At 42.4% G+C, this 25,631-nt stretch overlaps 1 protein-coding gene across 1 annotated transcript; it reads left to right on the top strand.

The window, feature by feature from the left end:
- Nucleotides 1-400: 400 nt before the first annotated feature.
- kl (klotho) lies at nt 401-24,377 on the top strand (the record flags this gene model as incomplete). The annotated part of the gene is made up of 16 exons (XM_084074272.1): nt 401-750; nt 1,513-1,888; nt 2,410-2,673; nt 3,437-3,603; nt 4,400-4,479; nt 5,409-5,571; nt 6,208-6,313; nt 10,406-10,555; nt 11,789-12,024; nt 16,492-16,687; nt 17,290-17,468; nt 20,740-20,847; nt 21,328-21,439; nt 21,678-21,804; nt 23,599-23,731; nt 24,170-24,377. 16 exons carry the CDS (start codon nt 401-403, stop codon nt 24,375-24,377), a joined length of 2,955 nt encoding a protein of 984 aa, XP_083930398.1.
- Nucleotides 24,378-25,631: the final 1,254 nt, after the last annotated feature.

The raw sequence follows: 25,631 nt of genomic DNA, 5'->3' as shown, positions 1-25,631 counted from the left end.
TATCGGTGTGTTTTTTGGGGGCTCGTCCACCTCTGTCAGAGAGACATCGATGCCAAAACACCACGATATGCGTAATAATAATAGGTCTCTTTGTCTCACTAGCGCCTGATAGAAGGCGCAAGCCGACGCGCGTTGATGTATTTTAATGTAGTTAATAATAATCTAGTTGCCTTTTTGAATTGAAGGCCTTCTGTACTTTTTGGACCTACCTACCCTGGAGTGCCTGGACCTGGATTCTTTTTTAAATGCATATTTTTGGTCACAACTTTCACTTCTTTCCTGAAAATGTTTTAATGGATTGATTGATTGATTGATGTTTGTTATTCCCTCCTCCATGAGCACCGGTGGTTTGAGAGACACAAGTAGTGCTCCTGCAACTTCTTCTCTCTAAAACAGCACCATGCGTTTTTTTCTCTGCCTCTTCTGGACGTTCGTCCTCTTCGTGTCCGGAGCGACGGACGCCAAGCCCTACGCGGGTCTGAAGACCTGGGGCCGCTTCAGGAAGCTGCCCTACCCGGGGGACAAGGCCTTCCTCTTCGACACCTTCCCCGACAGCTTCATGTGGGCCGTGGGCACGGCGGCGTACCAGGTGGAGGGCGCCTTCGAGAAGGACGGCAAGGGCCTCTCCATCTGGGACACGTTCACGCGCGGCGGGACCCGCCGGACCATCGGGGACGTGGGCAGCGACAGCTACCACAACGTCCACGCCGACATCCGTGCCATCAAGCAGCTCGGGGTGAGGTACTATAGGTCAGTGGTGAGTGGAAAGTAATGTACTGTATACTGCCAATTTGTTTTTACCCCCTTTATCCCCCCAATTTGGTCGTTATGCCAATTCATTCCTCCCCACACACTCATATTGACTCACCTGCCAGTGAGGAGCCCCCACCGGGAGGACGTAGGGCCTTCGTCCTACTCCTCCCGCCCAGCACTCCCTGCTGAGAGGTGCCGCCCCAGATAAGTACAAATTTGAGGTACTTTATGGTTTATGCTTCTATTACGCAACATCACAGAGGCTTATTATTGTACTTTTTATACTCATATACTATAATTATTTGTAAACTTTAGTTACGGCTGTAGATTTAGATTATTATTACCAAACATATATTGGAGTCTATTGTCTATTCTCTATTGGCTTATATGTCACCTTTAAGTCCTCCATAAAGAGTTCTAAAAAGTGCTTCTATAGTAGGCATTGTGGTTCCTCAGATGTGTATACAATTTGTGCAAATATTTATATATTTTTTAAAGGGAACATTTTTAACTCAATTCTTTGCTTCTGGGGGTCCCTGGAACAAAATATTTTGAGATGGGGGTCCGCGGCCAAATAGGCCTACATATACTTTTGGGGGTCCTTGACATGAAAAGGTTTGAGCACCAGTGGTATAGTTACATAAATGTTTTCAGAAAAATGTTAGGATTTAGAAGACATTTGTACAATCGGCCTCAGGTGAAGGAATGGGCATTGTTACCAAAATATGTTACTCCTCCTTTCTTCTTCCACCGCTGTAGGTTCTCTCTGTCCTGGGCCAGGATCTTCCCCAACGGGACGCGCGGCAGCTACAACGAGGTGGGCACCAACTACTACCGCACGCTGATCCGGAGGCTGAAGGAGATCCGCGTGCAGCCCGTGGTCACCCTGTACCACTGGGACCTGCCCGACAGCCTCCAGCAGACGCTGGGCGGCTGGAGCAACCCGGCGCTGGTGGAGCTGTTCAGGGACTACGCCGACTTCTGCTTCCGGACGTTCGGAAACGACGTGAAGTACTGGATCACCATAGACAACCCGTTCATGGTGGCCTGGCACGGCTACGGCACCGGGGTGGTGGCGCCCGGGATCAAGAGCGACCCGGATCTGCCGTTTCGGGTTGGACACAACCTCCTCAAAGTGAGTGGCGTTTGATCAGCGGTGGAAGTACTCCGATTATTTTCACTTAAAAACAAGACTGACATAAGTAATGTCATTAGACTAGGATACCAGTCTAATGATACCAGTTGTTATTTAATGCATGAGCCCCTTTCCGACGCTTAACTGGGTTGTTGAGAGTGAGACCTTTAACATTCCATGAGATGTAGTTGATTGATTTGGCCTTCATTGCTCATCTTAAGCAAAATGCTAAACATACACGTATAAATGTGACAGAGAACCCTGAATTTGTGATGGCATCACTGAAACTCACATGAGAGTATCATCGGGTGAGGTGTTTAGCGCCGCCCAGAAAAACTGCTCTCAGCAGTCTTTGCGGGCTCTTAAAACAATATTATGCCAAAAACCAAGTAAAAAGTAAAAAAAAAACTAACACTTTTCTTTGTAGAACCAGTGGCGTAGATTGCAAGTTCTTATAAGTGGCTAAGTACAGCACTCGAGTAAATGTACTTAGTCACTTTCCACTGCCCTCTCCCAACAAGGCCCACGCCGCAGCGTGGCACCTGTACGACCGTCACTACCGGCCGCGGCAGGGCGGGAAGCTGTCCATGGCGCTGGCCTCTCACTGGATCAAACCGGCACAGACGCGCCTGGAGAGCCTGCGGGACTGCCAGTGCTCCCTGGACCACGTGCTGGGCTGGTTCGCCCGGCCCCTCTTCACCGACGGAGACTACCCGCCCTGCATGAAGCAGAGGCTGGGCCACAGGCTGCCCTCCTTCACCCAGGAGGAGAGCGACTGGATCAAGGTAGATCACTGAGGGGGGGGGGGGGGGGGGGGGCTGCTCATTAGTCCCACATGTCAATAGTCTGACAAATAATAGATTACTGTAAAGTTAGGTTTATGGATTGATGATTGAAGTCTAAAGCAGTGGTTCTCAACCTGTGTGGGTGATTTTTGGGGGGTCCCCAGATGACAGTGAAGTGACAATTTAAGGACTTTTAGGACCTTTTTAATACCTAAATACCTAAAAAAAAATACCATTACAGAATCAAAAGTAATCAACAAACTATACAATAAAAACTGCTCAAACATTGGCCTAATTGTCAAATAATAACAAAGAGGCAAAACATTGGAAAATAGCCGATCCACAAGCTCACAACGCCTCGCAACGCAAGGCGTTAGTTGTTAGTTTGTAGATCAGCTATTTTCACAATATTTATCTGGGGGGGTCCCCAGTTCAAATCTGATTATGTTGGGGGGTCACGGCCAAAGCCTGAGAACCACTGGTCTAAAGCCCAATTCGTTAATAACTGGCCTCTGGAATGCCCTGCCTGAGAATCTAAGGCTAGGCAAAGTCAGTGTCATCTTCTAAATCCCTTCTGGAAAACATATGTTTATATCAAGGCCATTTCTTAGCTTTTATTGCCTCTTTTATTCACTTTTAAATAGTCGTTTCACCATCTTTTTAATTGACTGTTGTAGTTTTTCCCTTATGGCGGTATTATATCTTGGTTTCGTTCAAGTCTTGAAACAGCCTCTTAAAATAAAGTTTCATGTTTTATCATCAGGGCACGGCGGACTTCTTCGCCCTGTCTCACGGAGCCTCGCTCAGCTTCCACCTGATCAACGACAGCCTGAAGTTCGGCCAGACGGAGGAGCTGGACCTCCGCATGCTGCTGTACTGGGTGGACGCCGAGTACGACAAGCCACCCATCTTCGTGGTGCAGAGTGGATGGTAAACACTCTCTTCACCCATTAAGACCTGGAACTGTGTCATTTTTAGATTTCAGCTAAAAAGCATTATTTTACACTTTGGGCTATTCAAAAATAGCAGATATACAAGCGCGGCACCGAGTGCCTCGCTATGAGCTTGTAGATCTGCTATTTTTGAAAAATCTTGAAAATGTGTGCAAATCTTTGAAATATATATATTTTTAAAGCGAACATTTTTAACTCAAAGCTTTGTTTCTGGGGGTCCCTGGAACAAAATATTTTGATGGGGGTCCGCGGCCAAATACATATCATTTTGGGGCTCCTTGACATGAAAAAGTTTGACCACCACTGATATAGAAACATACGTTTTTCAGAAAACAGTTGAGATTTAGGAGACATGTAGAATCGGCTTCAGGCCTCAATGGGTTAAGACCTGCTGAGACCCATTCTACACATGCCATCTAAATCAGTGCTTCTCAAACCTTTTTCTTGCCAAAGGACCCCCAAATGATATGTATTTGGCAGCGGATCCCCATCTGAAAATGTTTTGTGCCAGGGACCCCCATAAGAGAAGATCTGTGTAATCAAAATAATTGATTACTGTAAATGGCATATCAATCATGTGATAAATTACGGTGGTGGTATCGGAATGGCATAGACTGGCATACTCGCCGATACCGCTTTTAACCAGTATCGGCAGCTTTTTCTGATACTGGTTTCGGTATCGGAACAACTCTAATAATGGAGACTCCAGGATTGATGTGTGTTGTAGTGTTTCTGGCTGATTGTGGTCTTCCAATACCCCCCCCCCCATGCAGGTACGTTCTGGGCAACACCAAAACAGAAGACCCCCGACACATGTACTACCTCAAGAGTTTCATCGCAGGAGCACTGAAATGTGAGCGACCGATCCAACCAACGTGGTTGACCTTAATTCCTCCTTCATTGGTTTTCTTTATCAGATGCCACGACGAGAGGGGAAGCAACCATGCATGTGTCAATTAGGGATGGGACGATACGAAAATCACGATTATTGTGACCAAAATCATTGCGATTTACGATAATATCGCGATAATCAAAATATGCTTAAAACTCTAAAATGCCACTTTTGTTAACCACTTGGGGTAGAACATTTGCCAAAAATAGCCGATCTACAAACCGATCACGACGCGTTGTGTGCTTGTAAATCGGAGATTTAGAGAGAGAAAAAAAGACTGTATAAAGTACGTTCTTTACAGGTGCGTTTCACCAATTCTAGAGGGTTTAAGTGGTACCGGTCCGGATATGCAGCTCAGCAAAGGTGAATTGATCTCAGTGTGTGATGGAGGACAATTTCACGATAAATTAAAATCTCTGCGATACGATTATCGTGAGTGTTTTTTATCACGATAATAATAACGTTTATCGTCCCATCCCTAGTGTCAATGTACAGTATTTATTAGAGGTAGGCCAATATAGCGGTTTTACCGATATATCGGGCCGATATTTGTGCTTTGTACCATATAAGCATCAGTGGCTAAAGACGCCAATATGACTTTTAGTTTTTGGTATATTATAGTCTCACCCCGACAACCCCAAATTACTTTTTTTGTTTAACTAACACTAAAACTAATAAAAAAAAGTAAACTAAACTAAAACTAAGTGTTTTCACAAAATAAAAACTTAACTGGACTAGTAGCAAACCAGCTTTAAAGTCTAATTAAAAACAAACTGAAATTGATTAACATGAAGTAAAAAAAGAAAAAAAAAAAGAATGAAGCAACTTCTTAACTACAATAGCCATGGTCATCATACCCATCAGTTGTCTTTGTCCGTTCGTTTCCGTAGCGATCACCATCGACGGCGTGAACGTCATCGGCTACACGGCGTGGTCGCTGGTGGACGGCTTCGAGTGGCACCGCGAGTACGGCATCCGACGGGGTCTTTACTACGTGGACTTCAAGACCCCCGCCATGAAGAGAGAGCCCAAGACCTCCGCCACCTTCTACACGTCTGTATTTACTTATTCATTTGGATTCAACATTTGAAAAATAAGTACACCAGTGGTTCTTAACCTATTAAGCCCCCAGCATCCTTATTGTGGGGAAGACTTTTGCAGAAAATAGCAGATCAACAAGCTTGATCATCTGTTATTTTCAGCACAGATATTGAATATTGAGCGAAAACAGAAAAGACACTACTATAGAGCCCTGAGGGACACCGGTCAAGCATATAGGGTTAAAGTGAGGTCCTCTCAATGAGATGAAGGCTCCTCATCTCTGCTAATGGCTTCTTCTTCTTCTTTTCGTGTCTTTGAAGCATGTGGTCTCCCATTTCTTTACACAGTCCTTTTGCATTATTATTGAACTCTGCGAGATCTTTTAAGCTGCTAATGGCTAGAAGTCAACATTAGACTGGTATATAATGGTCCTTTAACACATGTACATGTACACATTTGGGGACTGTGGGTCCATCTGTAACTCAGAGTTATGGGGGTCCATGGCCTATTGCATACACAAATTGAAAACGTTTGAGAACCACTTCTTTATGGCAAATGACACCGTCGTGCGATGGAGATCTGTTCCTATGATCGTTTAACACATGTGTGTTGGTGTCGGGAGGACTGATCTAGGATCTGTTCCTACAGGAAGGTCATCCAGAGGAACGGCTTCCCTGAGCTGCCAGAGAACAGACTGGCTCAAGGTGTCTTTCCCTGTGACTTCGCATGGGGAGTGTCAGCCAACTCTATACAGGTACAGTGTGTGTGTGTGTGTGTGTGTGTGTGTGTGTGTGTGTGTGTGTGTGTGTGTGTGTGTGTGTGTGTGTGTGTGTGTGTGTGTGTGTGAGTGCTGCACACGCTTGTGTACTTGTTTGTACTGTATAAGTGAGTGTGTACTGTAGATGTAGTCGTTTGTCTACTTATCGATCTGGTGTGCTTACACAGTGTATTTGTTTAAGTGCATAGGGGTCATACGATGTGAGTGTGAATGTGTAATTGTGTATGTTTGTGTGTATACACTCTGTGCATATGTGTGCACGTTTATGTGCCTGTGTAAGTCCAAATAGAACTGATCTACAAGCTAACGACACGTCGTGCAGCGATGCGTTGTTAGCTTGTAGATCAGTTATTTATGGTGAGTGATTCTCAAAGTGAGAATCAGGACCGGGGGGGTCTAAGGTGGGGGTCCTCAGGTAAATCATTAGGATAGTTAGGAAGCAAATGGACCCTTGTGGTCCACCTGTAACTCAGAGTTATGGGGGTCCATGCATACCACATTGGGGGTCCTTGAAATTAAAAAAGTTTGAGAACCACGTCTTCATGGTAAGTGACAAGGTAAACACACACTGCAGTTTGTATATATGGGTAAAGAGGTGTCGTCAGGTCAGTATGTGTCAGACAGTGACATGTCATCTTATGGAAAACATTAACAAAGTATATTAACTTTGTCTATTCAAACTGTTAAAGGGGGGGGGGGGGTCATGCCCCTCTGATGTAAGACCCCACCTTCTTGGTGTTTCAACACTGCTCTTTGTACATACTGTACTGAATTATATCGTCGCCAGACGATTTAGTAATTTTTTTTCAAGATAAAAAAAAAATATATATCTACAAGGTAAGCTCACGTGTTTAAAGTGGGTACATTACATTACATTACGGTCATTTAGCAGACGCTTTTATCCAAAGCGACTTACAATAAGTGTATTCAACATAGGTAGGGAACGAAAACTACTAATCACCAGAAGTTTTAAGTACATTTCCTGCAAAAACAAGCAACCAAGAGTATACCTAGCGCTAAGGTAAAAGTGCAATATATCAGCTACCTACTTTCTTAAACAGATGAGACAAAAAATGGCAAAATCAAATGAGCACGAGCTAAAACAAATAAGTGTATCGACTAAACAAGATCCAATAAAACAATACAAAAATAAAACAAGAGTTCGTACAACTAGTTAACAACAAGTAGGCCAGGCAAAGAGGAAGGATAGTGTTTCCTGAAGAGGTGGGTTTTCAGCCTGCGGCGAAAGATGGGCAGTGACTCTGCTGTCCTGACATCAGTGGGAAGTTCATTCCACCACTGTGGGGCCAGAACAGAAAAAAGTCGTGACCGTGTCGATCGACCAGAAGGACCGTTGAGTGGCGAGGGAGTCAGTCGCCCCGAGGTGGCAGACCGGAGTGGTCGGGCAGGGGTGTGGGCATTGACCAAAACCCGGAGGTAAGAAGGAGCTGTTCCTTTCACTGCTCTATAGGCTAGCACCAGGGTTTTAAACTAAATGCGAGCTGCTACGGGGAGCCAGTGCAGAGAACGGAGAAGGATAGTTGTGTGGGAGAACTTGGGGCGGTTGAACACCAGACGAGCCGCAGCTTTCTGAACAAGCTCCAGAGGTCTGATGGCTGATGCCGGAGCACCAGCAAGGAGGGAGTTGCAGTAGTCCAGGCGGGAGATGACAAGGGCCTGGATGAGCACCTGGGCTGTTTTCTCCGTGAGGAAGGGGCGAATCTTCCTGATGTTGTAGAGGAGGAATCTGCAGGACCGTGTCACTGATGCGATGTTAGCCGAGAACGACAGTTGATCGTCCAGGGTCACACCCAGATTCTTCGCAGTCCGAGTTGACGTCACCACAGCATTCTCAATGGTGATGGCCATGTCTCGGTGAGGACAGCCCTTCCCCGGGATGAACATCAGCTCGGTCTTGTCCAGGTTGAGCTTCAGGTGGTTCATCGACATCCACTCCGAGATGTCAGCCAGACAAGCAGCAATGCGTGCCTCCACTTGTGTGTCAGAGGGGGGGAATGAGAGGATCAGCTGGGTGTCATCGGCATAGCAGTGGTAGGAAAAGCCATGGGAGTGGATGACAGCACCAAGAGATGTAGTGTAGAGAGAGAAAAGAAGAGGACCCAGAACCGAGCCTTGGGGAACCCCAGTAGTGAGCCTGTGTGGTTCTGACACAGACCCTCTCAGCATCACCTGGTAGGAGTGACCCGTCAGGTAGGATGCAAACAGGGAGAGTGCAGAGCCTGAGACACCCATCCCCTCGAGGGTGGAGAGGAGGATCTGGTGGTTCACTGTGTCGAACGCTGCAGACAGGTCCAGGAGTATCAGGACGGAGGAGAGAGAGTTCGCTCTATCGGCATGGAGCGACTCCGTCACTGCCAGGAGGGCAGTCTCTGTCGAGTGACCCACTTTGAACCCCGACTGGTTGGAGTCCAGGAGGTTGTTCTGGTGGAGGTAGGAAGACAGTTGTTTAAAGACAGCACGTTCGAGAGTTTTAGATAGGAAGGATAGAAGGGAAACCGGTCTGTAGGGTAAACTGAAACAAGCCCAAATAAGCTATTACACTTTAGAAACAAGCCCAAAAAACGCAACCCAATATTTATAAGGGACTACAGAAAAACTAGAAATATGTTGGGAATATGTTGGATTCCTGTTAATATGTGTTTTCAGATACTTAACCATTTAGACCCTCAATACTTTACTTTGGCTCTGTACTTGGTCTGCTCTTCCCCCCCCCCCCTCTACACCAAACCCCTTTGCCAAAAATAGCAAGCATCTACAAGCTCACAACGTGTCGCAGCGTGACAACATTTGCCCCCCCCCCCGCCCCTGTAGTAACTCTGAGGACCCCCTGGCCTGTTGAAGACCCTTGCCCCAGTGGCCCGTATTTGCGTGTGCATACAGTAGTGTGTAGGTAAACAGCGCTTTACTCCGATGAGTGAGAGTAGGTTTGGTTGGCCCAAGTGGTGGAAAAAGCACTCACATGTTTTACTTAAGTAAAAGTATCAATACTGCAATGTAGATATACTCTGTTACAAGTCCCGTATTAAAGAATTTACTTGAGTAAAAGTACAAAAGTATCGGCATCAAAATATACTTAAAGTAACAAAAGTAAAAGTAAATTGAAAATTGTAAATACTGAAGAAAGTAAAAAATACCTCAACATTTGAATTAAGTACAGTACATGTACTTAGTTACTTTACACCACTGGTTGGCCCAGTTAGTCTCCCTCTGGGTTCATTGCAACACCAGTGTGTTTGAGGATAGAGGACACGTCATCACGTGACTGGAAGGTCAGCGAGTTGTTCCCTTGGCAGCTAATGTGCATTTAATATTTGCACGAGCTTTCTGCCCATATTATCATTGCTGTCGGGCAGAAACCTCGTATCTCTATATTTAAACTTTTTGTGTGTCTGTTTCTTTGTAAATGAATAACCTACTTCGTCATACTACAGTGTCACACAAAAGCAGAAAATGTTTGCCGATTTACAAGCTCCCAACACGTAGGCTTCAGTGTTGATTTTGACAACAAATTTTGATTTAGTCTTTTGAATACAATTCCATTTAGTTTTAGTCATATTTCAGTCATCTGAAATGTTCTAGTTTTAGTCTAGTTTCAGTCGACCAAATATCATAAGGTTCTAGTCGACTGAATCTAATGTATTTTGGCGGTGCCTTGATGGCGTCGTAATGCTTGATTTTACACTTGGTTGCATGCTGAAAATAGCCGATCTACAAGCTCAACGGCTATTTTCAGAGAGCGACACCCGAGTGCAACCAAACATAAAATTACTTGTGTTAATTCTACTGGATCTCTTCTCCACTAGTCCCTCCATAACATTTTTGCTTAGTTTTATTTATTTTTGTCAATATATTTAGTCCTAGTTTTAGTCATCTTAGCGTAGTTTTTATTTTGTTTTTATTTTGTTTTCGTCAGTGAAAAAAGGTAGTCGACGAACATTTTTCATCATAGTTTTAGTCGACGAAATCAACACTGGTGAGCATGTGGAACAGCTATTTTGGCATTTTTTCTGGCAAGTTTTTGACAAGTCAAAGTCAATGTGTTCCCAGGTGGAGACGGTGCCCACACAGTTTGCAGATCCTAACATCTATGTGTGGAACATCTCCAACAGAGGAGAGCTGAAGAAGGTGGAGGGCCTGGTGGCGCCGCCGCTACGCCGGGCGGCTCACTGTGCAAACTACGCCACCATCCGACAACAGGTCTGTTCTTCAGACTTCTCTCTTTTCACAGTGTTTCGCCCCCAGGTGGGGGGCGTGGTTTTGAGGTTAGGGTTAGGTTTAGTAACCACGCCCACCTGGGTGAAACACCAAAGAAAGAGGGAGTCTCGTCAGTTTTTATGTCATCACCCGTTGTCCATGGAAACATGTAGAATACTGTAGCCACACATTGTTGACCGGAGTCCCTTTTATACTATCTATATCTATATAGCGACTTTTCTTTCTATTTTCGCTCTACATGAAAGTATCGTCACAGAAAATAGCAGATCTACAAGCTAACAATGCATTGCGACACGTTGGGAGCTTGTAGATCGGCTATATTCTGCAAAAGTTTTCCCCAGGATACGGATGCTGGGGATTAAGTGGTTAATAATACAATAGTGATTGATTCTCAACCCTTTCAAGGATCCACAATTTGATATACATTTCGACCCCCATTTGATAACTCTGATCTACACTGTAAAATCCTGTGTTTATTTAAACGTACGCTATTATCTACCAAAACAACAGTGAAAACACCAAAATACGGCAAGACGGCAGTGTGTTTCTGCAGGTAAACACCACCACACTATTCCAGTGGCTGATGACTGCTGATATAGAGGGAAATTATGGGTAAAATGGGTTTAATTTTGTACACTCTCAGAGTTAGGATTTTATAGTATAGATTGTGGTCCCATAGATAGAAAATTTGGTCAAATGGGGGGAGGGTTTGAGGCCTAACGTATATCAAACTGTGGGTCCTTGAATTCTTTTTTTTTAATTCGATTTTTTTATCCCACGATTTTGTAACCCATTTTTCACCCAGTGCCAATGCCTTAGCTTGTAATCCTGAGCGCTACTCTCCCTCTGCCAGCCTGGGGAGAGCTCCGAACTGAGCTCATGCTTCCTTCGATGCATGAGGAGTGAGCAGGCTGCTTCTTATCACCTGACAGGGGGGGGGGGGGGTTTCCCTGCTAGGCGTGGAAGGAAAACGTTATTCCAACCAGTTCCTTTACCCTCCATCAGGTGCCCCGGCTGACCAGGGGGAGGAAGAATAGAGACCAGAATTACTGCATGTTTTTTGTGAGGGTACCTACCCTAGGGGACACGGGGAGAACATGCAAACTCCACACAGAAAGACCCTTTCGCCAACCCCACCTAGGGTATGGGACGCGGAGGACAGAACACGGGGGTCCTTGAAATTAAAACCTTTGAGAACCACTGTTGTTCCACTAGGTGAATGAGATCCAGCAGGTGGGGGTCAGTCACTTCCACTTCTCCCTCAACTGGTCGGCCCTGGTGCCCACGGGCGACGTGTCCCAGCCCAACGCCACCCTGCTGGGCTACTACCGCTGCTTCACCCGCCAGCTGCTGCAGGCCAACGTGACGCCCGTGGTCACGCTGTGGCACCACACGCGCCACCGCACCAGCCTGCCCGCCCCGCTGGACGGCGCCAACAAGTGGCTCAACAGGTCAGAGATGCGTCCATCACCACCACTGCAGCAGATAATCCAACTAATTAATTACTGTAGATATTCGCTGGGCGTATATTCATAGGTCTGTCACAATAATGACATTTTACTTGACGGTTTATTTTGGCTTTTAGGATTCGTAAACAAAAGGTACACAGTGCAGATATGACAAATAACATGAATAATTGTAAGTTAAGTTTATACTTTTAAAAAACGAAAATGAGTAGTGGAAACAGCCGATCTACAAGCTCAAAACGTGTATGTAATAATTGTGACAGGCCTAGTGCTCCTCGGCACTCACACTCACTATGTTGCATCGCCGATCCTTCTATACGCAGGATAGTTTTATGTTGTGTTGATCTGACGGCTTTGGGCACGTCGCTGCTTGGTCATTTGACCATTTTGCCTGGTCTTCCCCTGTTCTCAGAGGCTTTTTTGTCCCTTAAGACCTTTTTAATACCTAAAAAAATAAAAATAATAATAACCTTAAAAGAGATTACTGCATCAAAAGTAATCAACAAACTACACTATAAAAACTGGTCAAACATTGGCCAAATTGTCAATTAATATAAGAAAGAGGCAAACATTTTGAAACTAGCAGATCTAAAAGCTCACAACGCCTCTGTGAGCTTGTAGAACTGCTATTTTCACTATATTTATCTGTGGAACCTCTTTAAACTAAAAATATAATGCCTCAACCCTTACAATTCTAAGTGCTTGTCAGGGTGGGGGGTCCCTAGTCCAAATATGGTTATTATAGGGGGTCCCCAGTCCAAATATGATTATTTTGGGGGGTCCCTAGTTCAAAAAGGCTGAGAACCATTGATGTACAGTATGACTCCGAATTTGGGCAAGGTTTCAGCCCGCTCCAAGCCCCCCATCGACTTCAGTCTAAATGGACCCTTATAGGTCTGTAAGGGAAAATTTAAATTAACACTAAGGATTTGACAGTGTAGATTGGGGGTCCCAGAGATGCATATCAAACCGGGCGGGGGTCCTTGAGATTAATAACCTTGAGAATCACCAAACTAAACTAGTAATACTACACTGTAAAATCCTCAGTGGACCCTTATGGGTCCATTTGGTTCCATTTGTACACTCTCAGAGTTACAGGCCCATAAGGGTCCTTTCGGACCCCTGGTGGTCCCCGGGTGTAAAACTGTTAAAACGACAGAGGAGCGCCGTCTAAAGCGGACTTGCGGCACGAGAGGCACCTCCGAGCAAGCCATTAGGCGAGCGAGTCGCCATGCTGATTGTTGCGAGGTCCGCTTCAGCCGACTCGAGTTGCTGTCCCGATAGGGATAGAATCGTCACTCATATCCCCCCTAGTCAACGTTTGCTGTTTCAGCCTCCCTCGTTTGACTTCTCAGGAGTGAGAAAGCATTGCCATGTGGATCAATTTGCCATATTAGGGAGTTTCCCTGATGGGCCAAAACCAACCCATCGGCTTCACGGATTGGCCAAGCTTCACCCGGTGTTTGTGCCGCTGTAAATCAATATAAGAGGTAGTGCACACAATAGAACAAGATTATTTTGAAGGACTGCATTTAATCATCTTTATGTGAAATGTTCTGCTGGACAGTAAGTCTTAAAGGAGGGCCACAGAGGTGTAGCCATGCTGCTTTGGTTGTGAGGAACAAGGTGTACTCTTTTGGAGGGTACTGTGAATTGAAAGGCAAGGATCAGATTGATGTGCATGTATTCAACACTGTGTCTATGAGCTGGATGAAGTTGCCCACAGTGACAACTGGAAGAGAACATCCGCTTGAGGTTCCACCCATGCGCTGTGGCCACACAGCTGTGCTAATAGAAGACACCATCTACATATGGGGCGGAATGGAGAATTTTAAGATAATACACGAGGAAGACGAATGGTCTACAATCAATGGGGACTGTTGCAACACGCTTTATGCATTTGACGTCGACACCCACAGATGGTTCAAGCCCAAGATTTCTGAGACTGTTCCAGAGGGACCGTGTAACCACTCAGCCTGTGTCTTGGGGAAGGTCATGTATATCTATGGAGGATGGAACCGGCTGACTGGATGCACTAATGACATCTACAAGATGGACACCACCGCAATGGTCTGGGCTTTAATTAACACCAGAGGCACTCCGCCACCCGCTTCATTAGGTCACTCTGCTACCATCATCGGGACCAAGATGTTTGTTTTTGGGGGCTATGGGGACGAGGGGGACGACTACTACAACACCAGAGTGTTGGACACACAGACCAACCGCTGGCTGACTACGCCTTCTGCACAGCCTCTTCCACGCGGTAATCATTCAGCCTTCGCCTACAAGGGAGAGCTGTACATATTTGGTGGCCACAACTCTACTCTTCGCCTGGTCTTCAGTGATCTGTGGAAATTCAGTCCAGTGACTTTCTCCTGGACGAAGGTTGAGCCAAAGGGGAAAGGCCCGTGCAGAATGACAAACACGTGCTGCTGCATGATGGGTGTTCGTGTCATCCTCTTTGGGGGAAACACATACACAGCTGATGACCTGTACATCCTAGACTTAAGTCCTAGTCTGAAGACGTTATGCAAGCTCGCAGTTCTTCAGTACGGTCTGGAGTGGTCGGAACTCCCACACAACATCAGGTGGGAACTGGCAGCCATGACAACAGCAAAAGAATAACAAACAGCCTACAAACAAAATAACAAAAACTAAATGCAATTAAAAAATCACACCCAGTGTGAAGTGGGCGGTGTGGTCATCACATCACAGTGGTCATCACAGTGATGGAAGCTCACTTAAAAAAAGTTTTTTTTTAAAGTGCATAGTCCTATTTGTAGGTTATTAATTTCATCATGTGTCTCGCTAGCCAATCACAGTGCTGAATAGAGTCAGCCAATAGAGTCAGCCAATCACAGTACAGCTAGGGGTGTACTAATGTAGATGGGTGTGCTATTATGAGCCAATCACAGTACAGCGAAGGGTGTACTAATGAGGTGTCCCAACCCCACTTATAGGGGCGGCTACACCGCCCGAAAATGGAATCATGTGGATCATCTCAGATCTCAGACTTCATGTGGGCCAGCCTGAGACGTCAGTCATCTGTGACATCATATCTATGACATAGATGAGTGATGTCACAGGCTGGTGAAAGAAAGAGCAATAAGGATAGTTCACAATGTTGGTTATCTTGTCTTGAGCACACAAATACTTTGTTTTTACAGTCAAATATTTTAAAATTTATGGACCTTGTCAATTTTCAATCTATAGTAATGGTTTTTAAAGCAAGGAATTATTTACTCCCAAAGAACCTGCAAAAAATGTTTAAAGATAAAGAAGTAGGAAGATATGACCTAAGAAGGAAGGAAGACTTACAGCAGCCTTTTGCTCGCACTACACAAAAAAGTATGTGCATTTCAGTCTGCGGGGTTACACTGTGGAATGAACTCCACGAAGAAATAAAACAAAGCAGTATGCCACATTTTAAACATCAATATAAGAAAAGCATTTTTAAGAAGTATAGTAATGAGGAGGGAAATTTTAATGTGAATTGTTGATGGTGATGGATAGGTTTGTGCATAGTGAAGTAGTTTTGAAGTACAAATGTATACATTGTTTTTTTCTATTTGTTTTTTCTTTTCAAAGATAATGTTTCTAATAAGATTTTGTGTAAATATGAAACTTTAATAGGGGGTAGGATATCTTATAAGCATTAGCTTCTTCCTGCTCCTTTTCGAACACTTATGATTTATTGTACATTGAGATAGTTGAAATAGTTTTTAAAATATTTTGTATTCTTTACTATATTGTTTTATTGTGACTTTTTTTATTGTATGATGTTCGAAACAAATAAAACGAAACGAAACAAAACGAAAGTCTGACATCCACATTTTGAGCCACACACCATTCCCAAAATCTGACTCTTAAGGCCCTGTGTCCACGGAGATGTTCTTTTTTTCCTGAGCACAACGTATGTTTTTAATTATAACGTGAGAGCCGTGTCTTTCGGAAACTCCAGCAGCTTGGAGTTGTGCTGGGCAAAACCTTGCGCTCACGCGAGGCACGCAAAGCACTTTCCCCTTGCCTACAGAGTTGCCGAAAGCTAAAATATTTTCAACTCGGGTGCCTGGAAGCGCTGTTAGACGAGCACCTTGCCGTTATTAGCCGTGAAAAAAAAGCCCAGTGGCCTATAGGGGCCTAAAGCTTGCATTATATCCGCAGGAGTCTTATGTTGTGACCTGACATCAGTGCATGTTGATCTCCATATATGTTCATTTGACGAGGGCCATATGTGCATTTGACTCCATATTATGTTTTTAAAAATATCGCCTCTGTCGGGGTGGAAACCTCATACCTCCAAAACTTTTCAGTTCAACGATATATAATATGTATCGTGTATATATATATTTGAGGAAAATCTCTCCTCTCTTCTCCTGTCCTCTTCTCTATAAAACTTGTGTCTTCTTGTAGCGATTGGTTCTAATCTGCTGCATGTGTTCCAACATGCAGGGAGACTCCTGAGGCCTTTGCGGCCTACGCCAGGCTGTGCTACAGGGAGCTGGGGGCTCACGTCAAGCTGTGGATCACCCTGAACGAGCCCAATGACGAGGTGGTCAGCTACCAGGAGGGTCACCAGATGCTGAGGGCCCACGCCCTGGCCTGGCGCGCCTACGACCGAGAGTTCAGACGCAAGCAGGGAGGCCAGGTCAGTTTTCTCCCAAATGCCTGATTTATGCTCCGTCGTACATAGGCATGTAACGATTTATCGTAAATTCAAATATGCATGTACATTACAATTTAAATCGATTTAAAAAAAATAAAAATAAAGAAATGCAAACAGCAGAGGGCACGTAAAAGAAATGGAAGATACAGGATCTTTTTTTATTATTTGTAACTCAAATCTTTGCTTCGGGGGGAATTATGAGGAATCCATTTCATTTTGGGGGGTTCTTGACATGAAAAAGTTTGAGAACCACCGATATAGAAATATAATGTTTTTCAGAAAACTTAGGATTTAGAAGACTTTTGTAGAATCCCCAGAAGCAAAGATTTGAGTTACAAATGTTCGCTTTAAAACATATATATATTCAAAAGATTTGCACACATTTTCACGATTAAAATTAGCAGATCTACAAGCTCATATGTGAGCTATGAGCTTGTGTATCTGCTATTTTTTGAATAGCCAAATACATCTAAAAATGACACAGATGCTTTCCCGGTTGTAATGGGTCAATGGGTTAAGAGAAGTGTTACCGATTTTCTCTTGTCACTTCACCACTGTACCGCAACGTCTCCGACATGTTCCAGGTGTCCATGGCTCTGCACATGGACTGGGTGGAGCCGGCCTTCTCGTACAGCCGTGAGGACGTGCAGCCGGCTCAGAGGTTCCTGGACTTCCGGGTGGGCTGGTTCGCAGAGCCCATCTTCGGCAGCGGGGACTACCCTGCGGGCATGAGGAGCTGGCTGCGTCAGCTCAACTCAGTCGAGTACGAAGGTCACTTCATCTGTGGTAGCTAGGCATGTGACGATGTATCGTAAAATCGATTCAAACTGGTGAAAATGTATGTCACCAGTTTTAAATCGATTTAATAAAAAACAGCAGAGGGAGCGTAAAAAAAGAAAATACAGGATCTTTGTAAGATAATTGTATTGAAAAGAGGATAAGAGAAAACACAATATTGTAAAAAAAAAAAAAAAAAGAGAAGAAAATACTGCATATACTCAAATAGATAATGAAGCATCAACTGACAGCGAGAAAACGCTAACTTTACCGTCGCCAAATTAATTACATTTTTGCCAGAAACAAGCATATGAGTGACTGACTATCATAAATGATACAGAACCACCTCCCTGACAACATCGCAGAGACAGTTTGTTTATTTTTGGACCACAATTCTTATGAGACGATTCTAAGATGACCCAATGTTATTTTCCATAGAGATACTTCCGTGACCCAGGGGATGTACTATATCGGTCATTATTTGACGTTTTTGGTGATATCGGTTATCTACAATTTTGCAGCCAACATGCCCATTATTTTAGGGAATCTGAGATTGTACCAAGGTGTAGTTTTACTTTAGCTTTAGTTGTAGTCAGGGGTGAGATTCAGAAGCTCAGAAAAATAGCAGATCTACAAGCTTGTGAGCTTGTAGATCTGCTATTTTTCTGAGCTTCTGAATCTAGCTATTTTTGAAAAAAGAAAAGTGATTGTTTTTAGAAAATATTGGATATTGACAAAGACCGAAACTAAGGATATTTTCTCAGATTTTTGCTTGTTTTAGTTAGTTTTGTAAACACACAATATAGTTTCAATTAATAATCATTGTTATGATTTTTTTTTGTTTAGTTTAGTTTAGTTTAGTTTAGTTTATTTATTTCGGTCATGATTTCTTTTTTACAACAAAACATTTGAACATACAGTACATCTTAGTCAACATGATGACTATTTGGCCGAAAAGGTATGGGCTGAAGCCGAAGCTTATTTTGCCCACCTTATTACCTTTTAAAATAAATTATCATAGTAGCTTAAAGAAAACGTAAGCGCAAACAAAAGAAAATGAACTAACACAAACTTCAAATATTACATTTCAGAATAGATGAAACAAAACAAAAAAAGATGAAGGAATAAATAATAAAAAAATAATAATAAACATTTGAATTTACATAATCTTTTCAGACAATTTGTACCTTTTGCAAATTTAATTATAACAATATCTTCTATCACTAGTATCGTTGTTACTATCGCTATTTTGAATTCATTACTATTTGTATTTACTTAATAATTCAATTATCTATTTACTTTCAAAATACTAGGTTACATTTGTATCAATATACATATCTCAATATATCTTCTTACACATGATATATGCATTCAAATACACATCCATAATTATGTATATGTGCATATGAAAATATGCACAAACACATAAATGGATACACACTTTCATGTTTTTACTTGTTCATTACATTGATGTTTTATATCTATCAATTACATTTGCTTTATATAATTTCTTATATGTTTTAATTGAGTTGGACATTTTAATATGATTTTCCAATGAGTTCCACAGATTTACCCCTATGACTGATAGGCATCTCCCTTTGGAGTTGGTCCTTGCTTTTACTTTCTTGAAGATGGCAGTTCCCCTGAGCTCGTATCTGCATTCCCTGGGCTTGAACAGCTCCTGCATGCAGCTCGGAAGTAACCTATAGTGTGCCTTGTACATTATTGCAGTGGAGTTAAGGTTGACCAGGTCTTCTAATTTTAGTGTGCGGTTTTCGATGAATAGTGGGTTGGTTGGTGCATAATAATCAGACATATTAACTATTCTTATTGCTTTTTTTTGTAGCATGAAGATAGGATGGATGATTGTTTTATAAGTATTTCCCCACACTTCCGCACAGTAGGTTAAATAAGGTAATAGTAGGGAGCAGTACAGTGTCTGGAGTGATTTTTTGTTTATGATACCTTTCATTTTATGAAAAATGGCTATTGTTTTGGATAATTGTCTTTTTAAGATGTCTATATGCGGCTTCCAGGTAAGTTTATTATCAATAATGATTCCTAAAAATTTAGTATGATTTACTTGCTCTAATTCAATATCATTTATGGTTAAACGAATTGGAGATTTTATTTTTTTATTTCCAAAGATAATGAAGTTAGTTTTGCTGATGTTCAATGACAATTTATTTATGTCAAACCACTTTTTTAAGATTTTTAAGTCATTTTCCACTGCATGCAGGAGCTGCCCCAGGTCTGCACCCGTACAGTACAAACTGGTATCGTCTGCAAACAGAACACAGCGCATATCCTTCAGGGCTTCGCAAATGTCATTTATGTAAAGAATAAATAGTTTTGGACCCAGAACCGAGCCCTGAGGAACTCCAAATGTAGCTTGCAAGATGTCTGAGTCAACTCCATTTAAATTAACAAATTGTTTTCTGTCTTTAAGGTAGCTTTCAAGCCAAGAGAGGGCAATACCCCTGATTCCATACCTCTGCATTTTTTTTAATAATATCCCATGGTCAATAGTGTCAAAAGCCTTTTTTAAATCTATGAAGACCCCTACTGTGTATTCTGTATCGTCTATTGCTTTTGAGATGTTTTCTACCAGTTCTATTACTGCCATCGAAGTAGACCTTTTGGCTCTGAATCCATATTGGTGCGCGCTTAGTAGGTGGTGTTTTTCTATGAAGTTATCAAGCCTTTCCACAAAAAGTTTTTCCAGGATTTTTGAAAATTGGGATAGGAGAGAGATCGGTCTGTAGTTTGTTAGTTGCTGTTTGTCTCCGGTTTTGAATATGGGTATTACTTTAGCCGTTTTCATTTTATTTGGGAAGATACCAGTTTGGAATGATAGGTTGCATATATGGGTAAACAGAGTTACAATGGTTTCAATTATGTTTTTTACTATCATCATGTCAATATTTGTATGGTCAGTCGACTTTTTATTTTTGAATTTGTTAACAATTTGTATTATTTCATATTCATTTACACTATTGATGAAGATGGAATGTGGATTTAACTTGATAAGACTTTCATCCAAACCGTTCTTATCTCTCGGCTCCTCAATCTCCTTTGCCAGATTAGGACCTACATTTACAAAAAACTTATTGAAGTCATTTGCAATTTCCCTTGGATTATCCATTATTTTATTATCATTTTTAAAAAGTTAACACGGAAGATTTGATGGTGTGTGTGTGTGTGTGTGTGTGTGTGTGTGTGTGTGTGTGTGTGTGTGTGTGTGTGTGTGTCCACAGCCTGCCGGTGTTCAATGAGGAGGACAGACAGCTGGTCAAAGGGACGTACGACTTCTTTGCCATCAGTCACTTCAGCACAATGCTGGCAACACACGCCAAGGAGGACTCGTAAGGGACATCCTTTGAGGCTCTTAACCCATAAAAGGACACCTTTGCCTTTTTAGAACTAGGGTTCATTTATTAGTTTGAAATGATAATAATTCAAAGATGAGTGTTAAGCGCCACCAGGAAGCAGATTTTTGAAAAACTCATTTTTTTATATTACTACAGATTTTATCCTAACATCACAGACATTGGTACACATTATCTCTATAGTCATGTGAGCAAGATAAATCTGTCAGATTTTTCATGCCTCAAATCATGAACACAGTGCCCCGATTGCCGTGAAACTTTGTACGCACATCCCCACTCGGCCAAGGAAGAAATATATCTCCTATTGGGAATTGCACATTGGGCTCTATATAGTTTATACAATTGTGATCACTCTAAATATTTCCTTCCATTATCTCCTAAATAGAAAATAATTTCGATTTTTGGTCATGTCTTAATTTGTATATTTATGTTACTGTGTGTGTTTGTGTTGTGCAGGTACATGTACAAAGCTAGACTGGAGGTCCAGTTTATGATGGACACAACGTGGATCATACCACCATCCACCAGACCTGTGGTCCCCTGGGGCCTCAGAAAGGCCCTCAACTGGGTGAGAAAGTCACTCACATCCACTGGTGGTGCACAATAATAAAGTCAGCTTCAAGGACCCCCATGGTATATCAGTCAATGAATATATATAATATTTTTAAGCGAACATTTGTAACTCAAATCTTTGCTTCTGGGGATTCCACGCATCCCCGGATGCCATCTGGGGGTGCCGCGCTATGAGCTTGTACATCTGCAATTTTTTGAATAGCCCAAAGAAATCTATCTTAATGTGTGTTAAGGTGAAGGAGCACTACAACAACGTGCCCGTCTATGTGATGGCCAACGGCGCAGAGGAGGACTCGGCCCGCTTCAAGGACACGCTGAGAGTTTACTACCTGTACAACTATATCAACGAGGCTCTCAAAGGTGAAACACACACACACACACACACACACACACACACACACACACATAATTTGGGTACTATTTCTGTTTTTCATGTCAAGGACCCCCTAAATTAATGTATTTGACTGTGCCGCGGACCCCACACCTGAAAATATTTTGTGCCAAAAAGATCTATGTTTTAAAAAGATTCCAGATAAAGAAAAAATCCCCAAGATTTTATGAAAATAGCAGATATTATAGTACCGATATTCAAGTACAGTAACTAAGTACAAGTAAATGTACTTAGTTACTGCCTGTACACCACAGCTGACAGAAGTATGTAAACAGACCCCCATTTCCATTTGGCAAAGGAGACAGACGGGAAGAGAGATAGACGGGTAGAGAGACAGACGGGTAGAGAGAAAAGTGCTTTGATGAGACTACAAGTGGGCGGTGACAAAGTCAAAGCCAGCCTTTTCAATAAGCTGTGGATGTGTCCACAGAAATACAGCCTCTTAACAACTTAAATGGACAGCTTTTGGAACCAACTAAATTAGCAGATCGACAAGCTCATAACACGGCGCAAGCTTGTAGATCGGCTACTTTTGAGTGACGCTGTAGTATGATCAAGTAGGGCATTGATTTACAAAAAAATACAAAAAGTTAAAATATGGAGATAAGAGGTTTCTGACGATCGATCGATCTCTCTCTATATATATACACACATACATACACACACACACACACACATTTTGATTTGGTAATAAGGATGTCAATTATGCTGGTTTACAGGCAGGAGGAGGTAAACATTCCTGTACAAGCTCTCTTCTTGACCAGTTTTTAGAACAGTTAATTATTAGACAGGGATTCAGCTCACTGACCCCAAAGGAGGTGGTCAGCTGAGAGCACACACACACACACACACACACACACACACACACACACACACACACACACGGTCCTGTGTTGTTCTAGTCAAGGTTACTCGCTGTACACAAGCCTGACCAGCCTGTCGAGTTTATTATTCAACAACCAGTGCTCGGCAATGACCTTTGGCAAGGTCACGTGTGACCTAGTACGGCCAGGCTATGGTGTATTACTACTGTATGTGTACAGAGTGCCATGTTATTATAGCTCTGAATGTTTCATTTGTTTTTCACTTCTTTAGTTTTTAACGCATTTAGACCTGAGGCTGATTCTAAAAACGCCTTCTAAATCCTGACCTAAGTTTTCTGAAAAACTTCAAATATTTATTCAAAAATGACCAAAAATGTATGTTGCTATATACTGTAGATAGCAACAAGAATCACAAAAGGGGTTGCCGTCTTGAACGGTATAGTTACAAATAGGGGTTCCCGCCCAAAACGGGTTAAAGTGGGTTTGCTATTTTAGTTTGGTTTCCATTTTGTGAAAAGGCTTAGTTTTGGTTTAGTTTCTATTAGTTTCAGTGTTTGATTTAGTTTTTCTAAATCAAACGAGATTCAAAAAGCTCAGAAAAATTGCAAATAGCAGATCAACAAGCCGACAACGCGTCGACTCGCGACACATTGCGAGCTTGTAGATTGGCTATGTCATCTACTGGTGTACTAATGGCGCTTCCTACGGTGCTTTCCTGTCATCTATGGTGGCATTTTTTTAAATATTTACACTGGGTGACATAGTGTAGCATAAAAGGTTTTAAATGTTCTTTTTTACATCGTTTCTTACATTGGACATCGTTTTTTTCGTCCTCATACGTCCTCTTATTTTGTTTGTTTTCTGTAAAGCGACTTTGAGAATCCAGAAAAGCGCTATATAAATTGGATGTATTATTATTATTATCTCTCTCTCCCACAGCGTACATCATGGACGGGGTCAACCTGAAGGGGTACTTCGCCTACGCCCTCAGCGACCAGCGGGACCCCGGCTTCGGCCTCTATGGCCACGTCCAGGACGAGGTCATCGTCAAGGCCTCGCTGTCCAACTACAGGTCAGTATAGGCCCGTCACGATAAATATATATTTTCCCTGATCGCAATTATTAGAGATAATCAAAATTAATTTCATTATTATCGTCCAAATCGTTTCCATTCATCTGTATAATACAAGCTTGCAAGTGAGCCTGTAGATCGTCTATTTCCGCCATTTATTTATTTTTTCGTTGTTTGAATGCGTACAATTATAAAACATATTATTTAGATTATTGGCACCAGTAATTGTCAGTAATTTCTTTGTATATTTCCGTAATAAGCTTTGTATATTTAAGTTAATTGTCATATTTGCACTCTGCAATTCTTTGTTTACAATGCCTAAAAGGCAAACGGAAACAACTATTTGATTTACGTGATCCACTGTTTGAAGCTAAAATACAAAATATTTTTTTAATCGCAATTATATTACCAATGTATTATTTCAACCCCCAACTACAGGAACATCATCCAGCACAATGGCTTCCCCGTGGAGGGGACGGCAGCCCAGCAGTGTCCCAGCGAGGCGCCCCAGCCCTGCCTGGGCTGTCACGTCCTGTCCAAGAGGCCCGTGATGGCCTTCCTCACGCTGGTGGCCACCGCCTTCCTCATCACCCTGGGCTTCATCGTTTACTACGCAGCCCAGAGGAACAAAAAGGACTGTTACTGACGACAACACCACGCTGGGGCACTGTGCCGTGCTTTTTAAAAGGTTTATACATGTTGCTCTTGTACATTTTAAATGTCAAAAAATCCAATTTGTTTGTGGGCTCATCTGCTCCGTAACATAATAGCGTTGTTGTCGTGAAGAAAACTCCTATCTCCATATTCTAACTTTTTGTGTTTTTTGGTTAAGTTAATGCTCCTACTTGATCATACTACAGCGTCACACAAAAGCATCAAAAGTAGCAGATCTACAAGCTTGCGGCGCAAAGTGACACGTTTTAAGCTTGTAGAGCTTGTAGATCTGCTACTTTTGATTCAAATAAATAAATGTCTTTATTTGAATCCTGAAAAGTACGTTTTGGGACAAATGAGGTTTCCGCCATCAAGTGTCAGATGATGCACGGAATTGAATCGGTTTCATATTTTTGTTGTAGTATTTTTTGGTGCAGTAAGTGATCTTTGTTTTGTTTTGATAAAATAATAAGTGTTAAATAGCTCTATATTCTGATAATAATCTTTAGATAGTGTTTGTTCATTAACAGGGGTTTGGTTTTCCTCGCCTCTCCAGCACTTTAAACAGAAAATATGTTTTCAGTTTGGGATACCAATTTTTTCACATCAGGAGAGAGAACTCATACAGTATAAAGTGAAATTGGAAGTGACAAAAAACTGAAGCTGAGGGTACACGCTCCTGATAGGATGAAATTGACAACCCAACTGAAATCTCTTGTTTATTAAAGAGCTGGAGAGACAGGGAGACCCCTGTTATTGAACAGTCTATAGCAGGGGTCCTCAACGACCCCTTATCTGAGAGAAATTAAGCAGGGACCCCCACTATTGAATAAAATTATGTTGCAGATTACACTTTTTCATTGACTTGTTTGACAGCACTGTCAGTGTTGTGTAAATTAATTAGTTTTTTGTCATTGTGTATTTTCAGACATTTAACCTCTTAAACCCTCACTATTTAGTAAATTTGACCGTTGGCTCTGTACTGTGCTTTTCCCCCTCTACACCAAACCTCTTTGCCAAAAATAGCCAATAGTGAGCTTGCAGATCTGCTGTTTTCGGGCAAATGGTCCACCATCAAAACAAAAAAAAATGTTTAAACCAAGAAATGGCACTTACATCACCTTTAAATATTGTGGGAGTACAGATGGTGGTTGCAGAAAGTTGTCGTGCACTATTAATAGAGAAGCTATATATTGTGATTGTGTACAAATGTTGTGAATATTTCAAATATTTTAATGTGGAACCC

Source organism: Gymnoscopelus microlampas (assembly GCF_963454915.1).
Source record: "Gymnoscopelus microlampas genome assembly, chromosome: 12".
NCBI classification, from domain to species: Eukaryota; Metazoa; Chordata; class Actinopteri; order Myctophiformes; family Myctophidae; genus Gymnoscopelus; species Gymnoscopelus microlampas.
This window is presented reverse-complemented; position numbering and strand designations above follow the sequence as displayed.